This window comes from Nothobranchius furzeri, chromosome 4 (genome assembly GCF_043380555.1).
Source record: "Nothobranchius furzeri strain GRZ-AD chromosome 4, NfurGRZ-RIMD1, whole genome shotgun sequence".
Taxonomy (NCBI): domain Eukaryota; kingdom Metazoa; phylum Chordata; class Actinopteri; order Cyprinodontiformes; family Nothobranchiidae; genus Nothobranchius; species Nothobranchius furzeri.
The window spans coordinates 70,494,829-70,513,245 of record NC_091744.1 but is presented as its reverse complement, the minus strand read 5'-3'; the positions used below and the strand labels follow the sequence as shown (position 1 = coordinate 70,513,245).

Here is an 18,417-nt window from a genome sequence, read left to right as displayed (position 1 = left end):
GAGTTCACACTTGAAGGACTTCACACCTGTAGCCCCAGACACTGCTGCGCTGCGTGGTGAAACGTATGTTATAACTGAAGCATCACGTGTAGACAGGCGAAGCTGGCCTGGAGTCAGGGATAAGGAGGTGTTGTTAGAGGTGACCGCTTCTGTTTGTGGCTGCTTCATCAGCCAGGGTGGAGGTGTAGTTGGTGACATAGAGGTAACAGAAGATGCAAAGGTCCCAAAAGATTGAGTGATGCTGCGAGATTGCGACTCATAACCTGTGCTGGACTTGTTAGTGCTGAGAGTTTGTTTGGTGTTAGCGAGGAGATCAGTGCCTCTACTTTCAAAGGGTGTGAAGTTGAAAGCAGTCATCTCAGTGGGCACCGTGTGCGCAGAAACAGTGGGTGTGAAGATAGGTGGAGAAGTGATGGTGAGGTCAAGAGATCTCTTACGCCGTTTGAAAGTTGCTTGGACAGGAAGTGTCGAACCAGTTGTTTTCTGATGGAGGAAAGAATTTCAGTTTTGAAAGATGTTGGCTTATCAATTACGTCAGTAATTTAACGTGCTTGTTAACAACTCGTTTTTAAATTGAGAAACTCAGACAGCACACACGGGGGGTTGAGGGGTGTGTGGTCTATCACTGCCTCAGTGCAGCTCTCTCGGTCAGCCAGGCGACGCCTCTTTCAGAAGCATTTTCCTAACAGGAAGTGTGGATGAAATACGTCTCCACCCAGGCCTTGACTCTCACATTAAACTGGGTTTAGAAGACAGCTGCCGTGTTAAAAGACGTATTCTCAATTTAAAGGAGTTTCATTACCCTTCATAGGATTTGTTGAAGTTTATTACCCCTGAGGGGGAATTTGAGTTTCAAGACAAAATGCAAAGAAAGAACAGACACGACTGACATAAATACAAGCTGGTGAGAAACATCTGCCTTACTTGTGATGTGAGAGTGATGTCCTGCATCAGAGTCTCATTAACCAGGACCTGCAGCCTGTACTGGGTTATGGGACCATTAGGCTGTGCAGGGCTTTTCCAGCTCACACGAATGGAAACTGAATCTTCAGCTTTAGCTACCAGGTTCTGCACTGCGCTAGGGGCTGTTCACACAAGTAGAAACAGATAGAACACAAAACTCCACTTGGAAATTTTAAAAACTGCCAATGAACAGCTGAGTTGATTAATTTTGCAAGTACTTGACTTCATAAACACTCTCACCTTCTGCAAGTGTAGTCTCATTCCTCTCTGCTGCTGGACCCACTTCTCCTGCAGCTTTTGCACGCACAGCTAGTTTATATTTTGTGAAAGGCGTCAAACCAGTAAAAGAAAAACGAACATCTGACGTGCTGTTCTCGTATAAAAAACCTGGAGAACAAATCAATAGTATAAGCATTTAACATTTTATGTGTGTGTGAATATATTTAGTTGAAATTGAACGACCTGTAGGGCCAGAAATGTAAAGCACGTAGGTGAACTTTCCAGTGATGATGTTGGGAGAGCTCCATGACACAGAAATCCATCTAGACGTCACATTTAATATAAGTAAGTTTTGAGGTGAATCTTCAGGAGCTGTCATTCGAAAACAAGAATGTTAGGAAACATGATGAAGTTTAATCCTAAAACCTCACCGGGCTATTTTCACACACCTGATTCTGGCATGCGAACCATGGTAGAAGCTGTCTGTCCCTGGCCAGCCGAGGTGAAGGCCGAAACCTCAAACAGATAGGCAGTGTAAGGTAGCAGTTGGTCAACTCCCACTGATATGGGCACACTCCAAGAGGCTGCAGGTGGCACAGCAGATAGGGTGATGGACGGAGAGGATGCTGTTATGTCCAAGGGGCTGGGAGTTGCACGTGACAGGATATCAGCTGCATCCTGGACAGAGAAAATCACAGGAAACAAAGTAAGGGAAAAAACGCTTGTAATCTGAACAAAACAGAGAAGGGAACGACATAGTACATTGCAATGAGGCAGTGCTCCATTCATTATTTCCTCTGCGTTAACCTCCAGTACACGGGCGGTCATCCCCGTACGAACGTATTTCACCTTCACGGCAAATTTTGTGATGAGGCCGTTGATGCGGTGCGGCAGAAACCAGGTAACCACAACAAGGGTGTGGTTCTGAGCATACGCTGTCAAATTGGTCACTAGGCCAGGGGCTGCAGGACATACACAAAAACCCATTTACACACACGCACGCACGCACCCACCCACCATTCATCATAGACACTACACAACTGTACACAACTACTCACGTGACTCAGCTGTCTTTACGTATATCGGTTTGCTGAATGCCCCTAATTTACCAGGCGTTTTAGCTGCTACCTAAAGAAAAACAGAGCACTAATTGATTAATGTGATTCATTTATGCTCCAGTCCATAAAAGCACTTACCACATCTCACAGACATGCTAGTCTCAACCATACGGATATTTCTAAACTCTAACAATTTTTTTTTGTTGTTTATGGAAGATTCAAACAGTTTGATGCGTCTTGTGATAGATTTGTCCATGGAGATTAAAAACGTTTGTTGTGGACTGTCAGTAATCTGGTATGAAAGGATTTCTGCTCTGTTGATAAATTGTAGAGTGAAAGGAAATGCAGGGGAGATGCAGTAATATGATACAGGAACACACGTGCATAAGCTCATAAGGATGAAGACAAACGCTCTATGTGCAGGTATAATCAGTCAGTGTGTCAGTCTGTTAAAGTCTGTTTGTGTGAAGGTCACAGTGGGTTAATGGATTCTGAAAACTAATAAGCATGATCCCATTCAAGCTTAATGACAAGAGACAGTGGAAAGAGCCCTGGCTGATCCATAGATCTGTTTACCTGATTATTAATTCAGCCAGGATCAATTACCTGTATTCAGCTAGATCAAGAGAATAGCCTGATTCTTTTGTGAACTCTGCCTCACAGCCACGACCAGGAGGATGAGACAGGAGGAAAACTTTCCAGGATTCTGCACTTTTTGGATGTACTAATTATTTAGTATAATGTAACACACTACAGCGAGTACAGCTGATTTGGTTGGTATGTATTTTTATCTAGATAATAGTCTTTTGACTTGTGTTTCCCTCTAATTGCCAAAGGAAATCCTAATAAACTTCTTTAAAAATAACAAAAGATTTATCCTACCTGAATTTGATATGTTGACCCTGAAGTCAGCTCAGTGAGCAGATGTTCTGCCTCTGTGGTTTCTTGTGTTATTAAGGCATCAGGATATGGACACACCTCTTTGTACCTACAAAAACAATGTTACGTGGTTATTAAATGTTGTGGGGTTGAAAATCACAGAAACTAACACAAATAGTCTATGCAGGTAACCTGCCAGTGGTGTAAAGGCTCATACATTTAAATGTATGCACTATTATGCATTTAATACATTTACAGTTTGGTCAAATTTCTCCAACCAAACCTCTTGGAAAAGAAGGTTCTCTATACCAGATTATTTTAGTGTGACTTAAGGCAGCAATCCTTTTAGGAATCATGTGGGCTCACGTCGGCTGGCCAGCTATACCACCTCACGTAGGCCAGAGCCCCGTGGTGGCAGCAGTCTTGCTGATCTTCGACCGCTGCAGAGGAGCAGAGGGCTCAGGCCCAGGCGTTTAGCTCTGATCGCTGTGGTCTGTGGCTTTGCTTGTATTTTAACAGTCAATGGTTGGCTTCTAGCTCTGTGTTAGCTCCAGGTTTGCTCAGTTAGCTCGTAGCTAGTAGAGTTTGATGGGTGTCAACCGTTTTTTCCCACCGTCAAAGCTCCACTCTCAGCTACACCTCTTTGCCCACTTTTATGTTTGGCGGTAGTGACGACACGAGTTACACGGCCAAGATGGTCGTATTGGGAATTGCTCATTTGGCTTCAAAGTAGCCTTTCAGAAAGCTATGGGTGATGTCACAGAGGGTTTGTCCAGTATTTTAACAGCCAATGGTAAAGCTGCAGGCCCAGACGGCATAAGCTCCAGGCTTATGAGGTGCTGCGCCCACCAACTGTGTGGCATCATGGGACACATGTTTAACATAAGCCTGAAGCTGGGGAAAATATCACAGCTGTGTGATGCCAGTGCCAAAAGCCTCACACCTGAAAAACTTAAGCAGCAACAGTTTGGTAGAACTGACCTTGATTCTGATAAAAACCTTCAAGAGGCTGGTTCCTAACCATCTTCGCCCACTGGTGAATTCTTCATTGGATCTGCTGCAGTTCATCTACCAGCCTGGCATTGGGGTGGGTGATACTATTAGTTACCCTTCTGCACCGAGCTTTGACTCCCCCGGAGAAGCCTGGAAGAACTGTGAGGGGCTTTTAAGGTTTCCCCAGTGCTTTTAACACCATCCAGCCTGAGAGTGGACCACCATGTCACAGTGAATACTGCACTACCTTACAGAACATCCGCAGTTTGTTAGATCACATGTGTTTCTGACACGCCGGTGGTGCGGGGGCCCTGCAGCGAACTGTGCTGACACCATTCCAGTTCACCCCCCAAACTAGACATTTGTACTTCAGGCTACAGAAGATTTCTGATGACTCTAGCTGGCCTCATCATACGGGGAAACCCATGAAACTGTTGGTGGATTCCCACAGACACAGGCCCTCTGCATTGATGCATCTAGTTAACAAACATTGAAAAAGTGAACTTTCATAAGTTCCTGGGTGTTTACCTGAACAACAAACTAGACTGAAACCATAACACCAATGTTCATTACAGCAAGAGTCAAAGCAGATTCTACCAGCTGAGGAGACTGAGGTCCTCTGGAGTGTAGGGGGCACTCCTAAGGACCCTCTTTGACTCTGTGGTGGCATCAGTCATCTTTTAGGGTGTTGTCGGTTGGGGCAGCAGCTAATCTGCTGCTGAGAGGAAGACATTAGATTCACTCATGAAGAAGGTCAGCTCTTCCATGGACATACTGAGGGATAGTAAAGGAATTGAATTGAATTTATTTTAATTTTAAAAATCCAGCTGTGCTCATACTTGTCTGCAAAATATAATTTCTGGATACAACTTAAAAATGTATATTTTGTATTTTTTTTGTTTCACAACTTTCACACATACTGTTTTGTTCAAAAACGCAAAGTGCTAAAAACATGCCCAGTCGTCAATGTAAATAATCAAATCAATGCAAAAGGAGAATACTCAATAATAAATGACTCACTTGTACAGCACCTTTCAGAGTCAGATGACTTCAAAGCAGTTTACACTACAGTGTATCATTCATCCATGCACACACACATTCACACGCTGATGGTGATGAGCTATGATGTAGCCACAACAGCCCTGGGGCTCACTGACAGAGGCGAGGCTGCTGAGCACAGGCGCCACCGTTCCCTCCGACCACCACCAGCAGGCAGGCAGGATTAAATGTCTTGCCCAAAGAGACAACAGCAGAATTCTCTGTCCGGAGCTGGGATAAAACCTGCAACCTTCCGATTACTGGACAACCTTCTCAACTTTCTGAGCTACTGCTGTCCTGTTGTTCACACTTTGGTCCATCTAGTGGGGCTTACAATTCAGTATTATAGACTTTAACAATTCTCCAATAATAAAAGGCGACCTACATACTTTGTCCAGTGTTGACATCTTTAGATATCAGTACCCAACAAGCACAAACATTACCTGTAGACATATCCAATGACATTGGTTGCACCGGATGGAGATGCCCAGGTAAGCAGAATCCCGTTAGAACCAATAGGTTCTCCCACAAGCTTTTCAGGGGCACCAGGGGCTAAAGAAGAGGAAGGAATTGTACATCACAACAAACAAACAAACAAACAAACAAACAAACAAACAAACAAACACACACACACAAACAAACAAGCAAACAAACAAACAAACAAACAAACATCAATAAGATAGGAGTTTAAGCTAAAGCTTTACAACCAGTTAAGCAGTCCTTGGACCAACTTTTACATCAAAGCTAAACTTTTTTTATTTTACAGGTGAAACTCAAAAAATTTGAATATCATGCAAAAGTTCATTTATTTCAGTAAAACCAAATTTGAATATCATGCAAAAGTTCATTTATTTCAGTAAAACCAAACAGGCCCAAACCAAATATTGAGTACATTTGCATGACTGTACATTTTCAGAGTACTGACATTTCTATTTTATATTCTATTTTTCTGAGAAGTTGGATTTGGGGTTTTCATTAGCTCACAATTACATAATACTTATAACAAATATCGGCTCAAAACATCTTGTTCTCTACGTAACAAGCCTGTGCCTTGTATTAGAATGATCCAGTAGTGTTGCAGACTGAGTGTGTGCATGTGTGCATGCGGCTTCTATGAGTGTGTTTTTAGGCTAAAGCCTGATGAATAAGGCTTTACACAGCAGTGGCATTTCACTGACATTCACTCCGGACTCATTCATCCAGTGGTTCAAAAGCCCCCGGTTAAGTTACCTAAAGGAAGTATACACATCACCGCACATACCCCCCCCCCCCCCCCCCCCCCCACACACACACACACACTCCCAATTTGCTCCCTTGTCTCCCTCTGTGTGGGTTAAACTGTGAACATCTCACCACTCTGACTGGTACTGATCATACGGCTGACTCCAGGGCTGATGTTGGAAGAGGAGGCTGTTGTTACCGTCAGAGTGTATTGTGTCCCAGGACTTACACTTGACGCATCGGCCTGTGGAAACAACAGGACAGAGAATATTTGTTCTCACACAAGCACACAGACATGTTTGTGTCAGTGATCTGCAGCTCCTCAGGAGATGATTCATCTCTGGCACCACCTATGTTCTGAATGCAGTTTTATCAGATTCAGTACTATAGATTATACACATTTATCTTTGCATATAAAACATTATGCTATTTACTGTCTTTGTTTAATCCAGTAAAAAGTCTTTCTCATGATACAATAGCAGAAGTGTTTGATTATCACTGTGGCACCTTTTAAGGTCTGCGGACTAAGGGTTAATTTCAGATTTGTGTGAAGGAGATTCAAACGGGTGCTTCAGGGATTTCATACTGACACATGAATTTTCTAATAGTAAGGAAAAGGTTTATTCTGTTTGGTTATCTAAACTAAAACAATGAAGTTTGGACTGCTTGATTGACTTCCATGTTAACTGTTTTGCAAGAGGTTGTGGAAAAGGTGCCAGTCCAATGAAAAAGGCTTAACACATTACAAGAGGTGTCTTCTGATGCTGAGATAGTGATGATGAAAATAGAGTAGATCCCAGTTTCTTTAAGCGGGTCAAAGCGAACATTAAAAACTGTAATTTACTCTGAACAAGGAAATCAGTTCCCAGCTACTCAGATTTCCCTTTAAAGGTTTGAAATGAAAGATCTACATTTTCAAAAAGCTGTATTTTTTCATATGTGTTTAAAGGTTTGGTTTGAAGTCAGAAAAACTAAAAGTTGCATGTTTTTGTTTGGTTTTAATAAACTAAATTAACATCCATCACTGTCCAGCATTCTTTTTGGAGTTGCACGTTTGTCTTTTTAATACCTGAATCTAACAGCTGAAATGTCTCCTCAGCTTTCATTAGTATCTACAGGAGTGATTAATCGCTAAATTAAACACATCAGCTGTGTTCGTGATTTTAAACATGCAAGAAACGTGCTGGAACCAGACTGCTGCACCAGGTATGCCAGCTCAATTTTCTCTAAGTCCCAACAGAGTGGCCCGCCAGGCTGAAGTTGCAAGTGGAATGTTCTGGCCACAGGGGGTGATAGGGGCTGGGTGGCATTTCTTTAACCCTCTAAAGGATCATTTTAGCACACACTGGCTCAAGAAAATGATTTGAAAATATGAAAAAGTTGCAAAGTATCCCTTTAAAATGATTTTATGATGAAAAAATAAATGAACAAAAGAGTCATAGATGTTAAATATTCCCCAGAATTAGTTTTTTTATAATCTTCCTAAGACTAAAAGGTTTCCAGGAAAAATACAATTTTATTGAAAGACAAAGATGAAGATGTTTAGATCTTCAAGAGATAATAATGGATAGTTCTCCTCCATCACGGGGGTGTAGTGAGATATTAAAGTCCACAGCCCAAACTGATGTTTTTATTCTTTATTTATATAGCGCCAAATCACAACAAGTGTCGTCTCAAAGCAATCATGCCAATTAGTTAAACGTTTCCTAAATAAAGGAACCCAGCTGATTGCATTGAGTCCAATTAATTTTAGATCAAACACAGGTCTGATGTTACTGAAGTGTTTTAGGATCACATATAGATTTTAAACGTTTCTTGCAAGAGACATAAAGCACAAAAATGTCAGAACTTTAGGTTTGAACCCCAGCAGGAATTGCATCGTTTGAACTTCAACACAAACAGCAGATCTAGAGGCTGGATGAGGTTAAAAACATAAAAAAAAGAACTAGAACAGTTCTCAGAGAGCACGTTATTTCCTGAACTACAGCGACCTACTTTAAGTTTTCAAAGAAGCTGAGGCTTCATGTTTGCTCCACCTCTCCACCAGTTACTTATCAAATTCATTGTATCGGCTAAATAAATATTCATAATAACTTTGTCCGGTTGTTCTATTTTAATATGCAACATTTTATTTGAAATACTCCACTCAGCCACCTGAATCACTACAATGGCTGGTGGAAGTGAAAGGATGACAGCTGGTGGTTGTATTTGCCTTCATCTGTGTTACAATTATGATTTGCATTCTGTACTGCAGTTGTTTCAACGTGAGTGTGTTCTGCTGCCATCAGTGTGTGGAGCGGCAGCATACCAGCACCAAACTACTTCTGAAGATGTGGGAATTTGCTTTAAGTAACAACAACATATTAGTTAGTAATGAACAGGAACAATAAAGGTTTCTTGTCGTGGATCCAGATGTGAATTCTTACCTGTTTAAGGTAGCACAAAAGCAGCAGGATGAAGGAGGCCATGCTTGGTAGCAGAGTTAGTTTAGTTTAGTCGCAGCAGGTTAGAGGCCTCATCAGAGTATCTGCATCCGATAATAGTGCACAAGAGTTAGCAGCTATCTTAAAGTTAAAGGGTTAGTGTCCAAGCTTTCCAGGAAAACAGCAGCATTCCAAATTTGAACAAATGTAGTAAATGGATCATTTTTGTAGCGCGAGGCTAACGCTTCATCTGTGGTCTCTGAGCCTCTCCTGGGAGAGTTGCTTAAACAAATGAATGATTCAGGTTGAGCTCATGAGGGCAACTTAATAAATAATGAGGTCTGTTACACAACTCAGTGTTTTGTCTGTGTGTGTGCAGTTTGTGGGGTGTGTAAAGTTACATTTTGAAAGGGCATCGGACACCTGACAGTCAATAAGGAACCTGTGTGGGGGCCAGGCTTGGCTCACTGGGAGGAGAGATGTCCCAAAGACACTTGTGTACCTGAACGTATCCATCTTGTCCAGAGTGAATGATGACTTTCCCCTGGTTTGGTAGAAGGCTCACTTGGTACCGATCCACACACCCCTCTGCCTGCAGCCAGCGTACTGAGAATCCATGCTCAGATACGTTCACTAAAGTCAAACCTCTCACTTGCTTTGGCACTTACAAAAAGAGGAAATGGAGAAACAGTCAGAAAAGAGAATGAAGCTGTGTGATTTATTAATACATGTGAGAACAGGTGTTGTCGACCTGTTTGAAATGTATCTACCTGTAGTTACAGTCAGAAAGGCAGCGCTTCCTGTCCTCACTCCTCTCACTCTCTCCGTGCTCACGTTGTAGCTGCAGCCATCCAGCAGACCTGTCACCACGACAGCACACTCCTCTTTGGGTACTGTGAGTGTTTTTGTGACCGAAGCATTGGTCACGGTAACTCTGTGGTGATCAAACTCTCCAGGTGCACTGTTCCAGCTCACAGTGACGGACGATGAATTCACTCCGTCTAAATGAAGGGAGCATAATCCAGCTGGGTCTGGAGCACAGACAGACAGGTGTGTAAGTGCAGGCGGCCCAGTTTCAACAAGCTCTTTTTCTGTTTTAGGGAATCATTCTGACTCTAACATTAACATTTTTGCACCATCGAGGCACGTGAGTGTGTGCGTCTTCGTTAGTGTCCCTTACGTGTGTTGAGGTCTCTGTTTACTGCCTGACTTGTGTCTGAGCCCAGAACGCTCTGAACACTGACACCATAGTCTGACCCCGGGATCAGTTCCCTGATCTCATAGCCCGTGCTTTCAACAAACACTTCAGTCCACCACTTCCTGTCCATAGAAAGCAGGCCAAATAGAAGCTGCCGAAGCAAAAACATAAGTACTAGTTTTAAAAATACATTTAAAAAAATCCATGAGCTAATGGGTTACAGACATGCTGTGGATTACAAATGTTTGTAATTACTTGATGCAGTATGTTAATTTACATTAACTAGCTTAGCATTAGCTTTGTGTGCTTCAAACACAGTTGGTCATACTTCCTGACTGAAGCTCATTTATATTTAAAGAGTTGGTAACCAAACCCTTAAAAGGCCTTCAGCCGTTGCTAAGTAACTATTACAGTGGGGCAATTGGCATACTTTATTTACAATTTCAGAACCGTGTTTTGGACTCATGCACATCTCTCTGGAGGCTTATAGACTGTTGCAGCAGCTTGAAAATCTTACCTTGTACTTGTCTACCTGTCCTGCTGGTGGTCTCCAGGTGACAAACGCAGACATCACTGGGTGCTCTGAAAGAGCCACTTCCTGTGGAACCCCTGGCACTAGAGATGAGATGCTTATTAGCATGTGACACCACACACCAGTACCTAATCATGTTCCAGTAAATACATTTTTAATTTGTCAGTAATTCACTTTGAGCCAGCAAGTGGGAGATGAGTGAGGTGACGAGGGGCATAAGATGTTTTCTACATCTCTGTTTTCACATATTTTGTTTAAAATGCAAGTTTGTTTAGAAAATGAAAGAGAATACATTTACAGAGGTATTTTTGTGAAGACAAACAATAATTAATACAACTAAAAAGTATTTTTTTAGTTTGTCACGATCATCCCTCTTCACCTGTAGTGTATAAATGTCCGACATGTGGTCAAATACATGACAAGGAGCATGATTGTTAAAAATCCTTCTGCATTGTTGCTGAGAATAACATTATTAACAACTTGATATGAATGTTTTCCTTTTATTTAAATTTCAGGAAATTTAAGATGTCGTGTCACCAGATTCTCACCAACACACACCCCTATAAAAAAGGAACTAAATGGTTCAAATAACCACATTCAGAAGCATTTTGCAAGGTAATTTGAAGCCATTTATAATCCTTTTTAAAAAAGCTGCAGCAGAAAGAGAAGCGGCCGGTAACCAAAAATACCCTGAAAGTGTAACATAAATCAACTAATCACTCTGTCACGGTCTGCCCTGCTCACTATTCATTCCACTAATACACTGCAGTTGTCCCAGTTCTGTGTTAACAGGTGGGCGTGTCGGACAGCCAGCTGTTCCTCCCTGATCAGAGGGCCAGGGGTACTAAAGGAGTGGTGTGACACAACTCCAGTGCCGCTTGATACTCGCATCTTGGGTAAACACCAGCCAGTTGCAGTCTTGTTTGATGTTCAGTTTTAATCTTGTCTGCCCGTTCCAGTCAGCCCCGATCTACCGAGTCCTGAAGGTTCCTGCTCATCTGTTCTCAGGAATTACCCACCGCCGTCTGGAGTTGTTGTTCCAACATCATGTCGCTCACTGTCCCCCTGGTCTCCTCACTCTCCGCCGCCCGCCTGTCGTCCTGTCCGTTTCCCAGCCTGCCTAACCACCAGCCTCTGGACCTGCATCATACCTGCCTCACTGTCTGCCTCACAACCTGTTTCCTCATCCCGTCCTGGATCCTCATTCTCTGCTGCTTGTCTGTCCCCACCTGGCCCCAAAGACCCAGCCCTGCCTCACCAAGACCGATCATCTGCAGTAAGAATAGCTCTCCAAACAATTCCAGTTCTGGTTCTCTGGTTCAAGGGGTTCGTGATTCTAACACCAGTTTGCTCTCCCGCTCTAGATCACGGTCCCTCCTGTTCCCGTTTGGAGCAGCGTTTTCAGTTACACCCCATTATTAATAAATATTATTTGTTATTTACCTACCATCGTTTCCGTCTGTGATTCTTTCATGTCCTGGGTAAAACATATTCCCAACATGACACACTCAGAAATAATCTCTTACAAATAAAAGACTAAATCTAAAGTTTTGTATTATCTGGAGAACAATTGGGTGATACAAATGTTTTTAATCCTCTTCAAAAGCCCACAAGTGTCAAATAAATAATGTTGGATTTGATATTTTATTGTTTTTTACCTTCAAGTATAAAGATACAGTTTTAAAAAGAGGTGCTGGAAGTATATAGATCAAAAATAGTGTCAGCACATTTGGACAACTCAAATTTTTTTAGTAAAGTGAATAAATTGTTTTGAGTTGAGTTTGCACATTTTGACGTTTAGCAAATTTAATTGTGAAATTCAAATAGACGTTTTCCCTCATTCCTGTATTGCTGATGCATTGTACGATTTACTCTCTAACCTACCAGTATAGATTGTTAGAGTAGCAGGTTTACTTCTTCTCTCTCCACTGGTGGTAATTACTTCAATCGTATATCGACTTCCAGGATCAAGGCCTTCAAAGCTGTACGATCTATGGACACACAGGCACACGTCTTGTTCTGTGATGCTAACCCATAATAATTTATGAGGTGGCTGAAACAGATGAGACTGACCTGAGCTCCTGATGAGTAACGGTCAGCTCCTGAATGGATGTTGTGGCTTTGATTGACAGGATGAGTGTGCTCACCACTCCTCTTGATGCAGTCCAGCTGATGCATATGGATGATGTTGTTTTATTGACAACAGAGACCTTCGCTGGGCTGGGAGCTGACACAGCAAGAAAAACAATGCATGTAGTTATTAGAAAGGAAAGATGAAGAATGTGTGTGTGTGTGTGTTTACCTGCAGTGATATTGATCGAGACGGGCAGACTGTCAGCGAAGGACTCTTTCTCTGTTCGCACAGCAAAGTGATAGAGCGAGCCTGGAGTCAGACCAGAAAACACTGCACCTGTAATGAACGCCTTCTGGATCTGTAACACACAGATCAAATCAGCAAAATCCTGACTTAAGTGCTTATCATGAATCCTACTGCTAAACCCTTAGAATGCAAGGCGACAAATGTGCTTGGTTTAATACAAAATATGCATAAGTATTTATTTTGAGTCTGCAAAGAATGATCTCTGCCCTGTTTAATGTGTTTTACTAATTAGTGCAACAGATGTGTTTAATAAGGATATAAATTACGTGTTTATTTATTTATTTACCTTCAGTGTGTCATTACAGTTTAGGCAGATGATCTCATAGCGGTCAGCTTGTCCCTCTGCTGGATCCCATATCAGCTCAATGGATGACTCCGTCACCAGTCCTTCCCTCACTCTGCTCGGTGGAGCCAGACCTAAAGTTAACCAAGAATCTACGTTATCTATCACAGAAACGCCAGGAAATTATGTCATGATGAATGAAATGATCATTCTTTATTTTTTATTAAAAATAGTTTTAGATTTTTTTAAAAAATGAACAGCCCAACCCAAAATAAAAAACCTGCAGAATTCCCTTGTTTCTCAGTCCTCTATCATTTTATCATTTATATACTATAAATCTTCAAAGACAAGAAGCAGATGGGATCTGATGCCAGTATTAGGGCAGATTAAATTTTAAATCTGGTCGGTGAAAAATGCATGAGGTGATGATGAGAAAGCTACTTTTAACTGGAGCCAAATAAGGAGGGTGACAACAAAAGTACCATGAGCACTTTTCCAATTTTCATTAACCCAACTTGGAAAAAAAAGGACCCATAATGCCTCTTTTAAACTTGACAACCCGTTTCAGCTAAACATTTATGTTACAGTTGCAGAATGTAACAAAAACTAGCTTCAGAATCAATAAAGCAAAGAAAAACATTTGGTCACAGACACATCATTAAGGTTGTTTATCAGATGGACTCCCATTGTCTCAACTGTCTAATTTCCCCTGAGAGCATGGCTCCCTTGATTAGTCAAAAACTTGGTCATTTATCTTCTGCCGTAAAGTCAGACTTGAGGAAATTGACTGTTGTTTTTGACCAATCAATGTCTCTTGAAGGCCACTCAGAAACATTGGTCCAAAACTGTTTCTATCACTAAAGAAATATCTCCAAATTGCAAAAGTTGGTGTCAAAACATGAACTTGAAATGGTTATCCATGCCTTTATCTCCTACCGTCTAGACTCTAGATTACTGTAACACACTCTTCACATGTTTTAACAGAAAAGCCCTTGACCACCTTCAGTTTGTCCAGAACTCTGCAGAAAGGCTCCTAACTGGAGCAAACAGAAGAGCACACATCACTCCTATTCTGATGTCTCTGCACTGGTTACCCGTCCCGTTAACTTTAGAGTTTATTTTACAATCCTGACCATAACTTTCATGCTCTACATGGTCAAGCTCCTCCCTATATTACTGAACTGTTAAAGCCTTATGCTTCAACCCGAGCCCTCAGGTCCACACACCAGAACCTTAAAGAAGTTCCAAAGACCAGATATAAAAGTCGAGGTGATCACTCCTTCCAGACTGTTGCACTCCAATGGAATGATCTTCCTTTATCCTTACGTATTGATAGTCTGGATATTAAAAAAAAAACCATCTAAATACCCTTTTATTTAAAGCTCCTTTAACATAAATCTTTTGCTTTCTTATTTTGAAATTTGTAATCATCTTTAATTTGTTCCTGAAATTTTGACTTAATTGTTTTTTATGTTGATCTATTTCTGTTTTGAGATCATTACTCAACTCAACTTTTATTTATATTGCGCCTTACAGGCAAAAAGCATGCCACCAAGCCGCTTCACAGATCAATAAAACATAAAAGCATAAAAAACATCGGGTCAAATAAAAGAAGAATAAAAACAACGGATCAGATGACAGACTAAAAACACAGAAATATAGCAAAACCCTTCAAAAAATATTTAAAGACAGATAATAAAAATAAGTTTTCAGCCTTGCCTTAAAAACCACCACAGAGGTGGAGACCCTTGTGCTGAGAGTAAGCCCGTTCCAAAGCTTAGGACCTGCCACGACAAAGGCCCTATCACCACCCGTCTTTAGGCGCGATCTTGGGACCGAGAGTAGCATAAGCATCATCAAATCATTATAGTTTTACGGCTTTATGCTTTATTTTGTTTTGATCTATGTGAAGCTTTTGTGATTCTATGTCTGTGATAAGTGCTATATAAATCTGAAGTGCCGTTTTTTCCCCTCCCCCCGACTCTATCCTCATATAAACCCTCTTGATCTGTAACGGTAGCGCGACTCGTGTTGCAAATGACTGCAGTCACCAATTCTTGTCATGTGTCCATGTATGTGTCTGATCTCAGAATTGTGTGTACTGAAACTATTGAATTTCCCTCTGGGATTAATAAAGTACTTTTTAATTAGAATTTAATTGAATTGAATCTAAAATGCTAAAACTTGTAAAAGCAACATGAGTTTATTGCAACTGATGCAACTATGATGCTATTTGATAACATTATGTTTTGTTGACATTGTGATATTGAGCCTAAAACACAGAAAGTACAGCTGTGTTCATGTTTAAATTGGACTTTAATGATTGGTTTGCTTTTTCCCATCAGAACTCTGCTGTAACCCAACCGTGTCTAACTTTCGACCTCCTAGTAAACTATTTAAGGCAAAATAAAAGTATTTGAAGGTTATTTTTCATTATTTAAACCACTTTGTTCATGTTTATTTATTTGGCAGATGCTTTTCTCCAAAGCGACGTACAATTTTTAACCTATAGGGCATGTTGTGATCTGCGAGGGAAACCAGAGTACCCAGAGGAAACCCGTGCATGCATGGGGAGAACATACAAATACACGCAAAAAGACCACAGCCCAGTTTCGAACCTGCAAACTTCTTTCTGCACCACCATGCATTTTTGTGCAATGCACCACTACCACAGCATGATGCTATCATCACCATGCCTTACAGCTGTTACAGAGTCTCACTCTGACATCTCCAAACACACTTTTGTCATTCTTAAAGGCCCAGCTGCGCATTGTTGGGGCTTGTTGGGGACCTAAAGGGCTTGGGATCATACACGATGTGTGCAGACATGTTGGTGGCATTACGAGTGTAAACAAACCATGCAAACAAACAGTACATTGCAGACATAAAGCAGATTTGAGAGAAAGGACGTGTTAAACAACTTGATAAAATCCCCTAAAGAATGCGAAATAGACACATTAAATAGAGAAGTCAGGGACTGGTATGTGGACTAAATCAGCATTATAAATGGTTCAGATCCATATGAAACTCCCAAGGCTGGAGCACTGATGACAACTTGTTGCCACAGCAGTTCTGCATGACGGGCATTTTTGACCAACTTGTTTGTGGGGTGAGGGATGTAAACGTCCGGATGAGAGGTAAATGTTTCATTTATTAGTCTCGCTAGTAAAACAATCTGAATTGTCATCCCACAGAAGAAGTGTAGCAGTATAAGTTGTGTGTCAGTGCGCCTGCGTTAGCGTACTGGTATGTGTGTGTGTGTTGTGTGTGCGTGCCGTGGCTGAAGGAAAGAAACAATGTATAAAAAACATACACCATCTCCCAACCCTGATGAGACGCCAAGCTCCTTCAAGGAAAACAGACAAGTCCACTTGTTTCCAACTAAAACCATTAAGATTATCATCAATCTAGACAAACATACTTCCTGTCATTGGCTTTAGATGTGTAATATTTGACAACACATTCTCATCCCAGCGCGTCAAAAACAAACGCTTGGTCAGCCACCCTCCACGTCAGACCCCTGACGCCAAAAGTGCCCTTTTTCGTTACTTATGTGCGAAAAGGGTTTTTTCCCTTATTTGACTGCAGATCCCAATGCAGCGTAAAACTGACGCGATGGGATGTCCGCAGCCAGGGCACCAAACAAGCTCATTGTACCTCACCTTAACCTTATCCTCTTATTTAACCTTCCCCTCACCCCTATCCTAACCTTAACCATCTTGCTAGCGAACACGTTAGTGATGTGACGATCGCTCTAAAAGCCGGCTCTATGAAGTGAACGGCGGGAGCCGCCTCGTCAGTGGTCGAGTTTGGACCGAGCCAACACGAGGGGGAGGTTTCAACTATCACGGTGGAGGTTAAAAGTAGAGGGTATTTGTAACCTCCCCCTCGCCAGATGGTATGTTCTAACGTTCCCCTTGGGTGGCAAATACGAAAATTGACAGTCAGACTCTGACTGTCAGAGTCAGAATGCATGGGAAACAAACGCTTGATCACAGTGAGAGTAACGTTTTAGGTAGCAAGAGGGTTAAGGTTAGGATGAGGGAGAGGGGAAGGTTATAAATAGTGAAACGTTAAGGTTTAGGTGCGGTTAAATGAGCTGGTTCTGTGCCGCATCGGTTAAATGAGCTGGTTCGGTGCCGCATCAGCAGATATCTAATCACGTCAGTTTTACGCTGCATTGGGATCTGCAGTTACAAAAGGGAAAAACCCCTTTTCGCACATAAGTAACGAAAAAGGGCACTTTTGGCGTCTGGGGTCTGACGTGGAGGGTGGCTGACCAAGCGTTTGTTTCCGACGCTTGGGGTGTGAGAATGTGTTGTATTTGAGGGGAAATGATGCTGAAACATGCATGATGTCACTGAATGAAACTTCACCTGTTCTGATGGGGTGGGTGTAGTAGAGTGGTCCTGCCTGACCCCCACTGGTGCTGGAAACACTGAGCTGGTACTCAAATCCTGGACTGAGATGTCTGATGGTTATAACATCACCAGTGGGGAACGAATGCCAGACACACAGATAACCACACGATCCCATGCATGCACTGCTGCAAACTCCAGGACATGCACACACTTTCACCCCATCAATCAAACCCATCCTTGGAGGCTGAAGGAACAGGTGTGCGTAGTTTGTACCCACAGAAAGAGGGACTGCTACCAGCACAGGCAATGGGGCTGAAAAAGACACAAACAGAAAGTCAAAAATAAGAAGGTATTACACCCCCACAGCTGGTGTTTCTCTCCTCTCACCTGTGGTGTGTGTGATACTAGAACCCTCACTCCTGCTGCTTCCCTTCAAAGCAACAACTGATATTTCATAAGTGTGACCAGGAATGAATGCGCCCAGGTTCACACAAACGGATTTATTTCTCCAGAGTTCATCAAAGCTGGAATCGTTTATCCACAGAGAGGAAACGGTGGGATTACTGAGTGATCGGGATGTGATGTGGTAACCATCTGGAGGATCATCAGGCTCACTGGTCCAGCAGACCGACAGGTTTGCCGTCAGGCTAAACACCAGCAGATCAGACGGGGGCTTCACAGCTAAAAAATATAAATGAGAATAAGTTTTGCTCCCTAATACACTGTAAGAAAAGAAATATTGAGTTTACTCAATCAAGTTATGTCAACTGGTTCCACTAAACCTGGTTGCTTAAATGGAATATACATTTACTTTTAACATAACAAGACATATTACTCTTTAGATTTGCGTAACTAGTTGACTTAACTTG

General features: G+C 41.9%; 1 protein-coding gene across 1 annotated transcript in view; it reads right to left on the bottom strand.

Annotated features, from left to right (window-relative positions):
- Nucleotides 1-18,417, bottom strand: part of ptprq (protein tyrosine phosphatase receptor type Q) — a 50,067-nt gene that overhangs the window by 26,823 nt on the left and 4,827 nt on the right. Inside the window, exons 9-28 of the mRNA XM_070550389.1 lie at nucleotides 17,936-18,229; nucleotides 17,564-17,860; nucleotides 13,191-13,321; nucleotides 12,827-12,956; nucleotides 12,598-12,751; nucleotides 12,409-12,515; nucleotides 10,510-10,607; nucleotides 9,975-10,143; nucleotides 9,565-9,825; nucleotides 9,297-9,457; nucleotides 6,504-6,615; nucleotides 5,594-5,702; nucleotides 3,123-3,228; nucleotides 2,241-2,310; nucleotides 1,945-2,144; nucleotides 1,632-1,860; nucleotides 1,426-1,554; nucleotides 1,204-1,350; nucleotides 925-1,085; nucleotides 27-483 (exon numbers count right to left, since the gene is read on the bottom strand). Coding sequence (XP_070406490.1) covers nucleotides 27-483; nucleotides 925-1,085; nucleotides 1,204-1,350; nucleotides 1,426-1,554; nucleotides 1,632-1,860; nucleotides 1,945-2,144; nucleotides 2,241-2,310; nucleotides 3,123-3,228; nucleotides 5,594-5,702; nucleotides 6,504-6,615; nucleotides 9,297-9,457; nucleotides 9,565-9,825; nucleotides 9,975-10,143; nucleotides 10,510-10,607; nucleotides 12,409-12,515; nucleotides 12,598-12,751; nucleotides 12,827-12,956; nucleotides 13,191-13,321; nucleotides 17,564-17,860; nucleotides 17,936-18,229 — 3,522 coding nt within the window. The remainder of the gene's footprint in view (nucleotides 1-26; nucleotides 484-924; nucleotides 1,086-1,203; nucleotides 1,351-1,425; nucleotides 1,555-1,631; nucleotides 1,861-1,944; nucleotides 2,145-2,240; nucleotides 2,311-3,122; nucleotides 3,229-5,593; nucleotides 5,703-6,503; nucleotides 6,616-9,296; nucleotides 9,458-9,564; nucleotides 9,826-9,974; nucleotides 10,144-10,509; nucleotides 10,608-12,408; nucleotides 12,516-12,597; nucleotides 12,752-12,826; nucleotides 12,957-13,190; nucleotides 13,322-17,563; nucleotides 17,861-17,935; nucleotides 18,230-18,417) is intronic.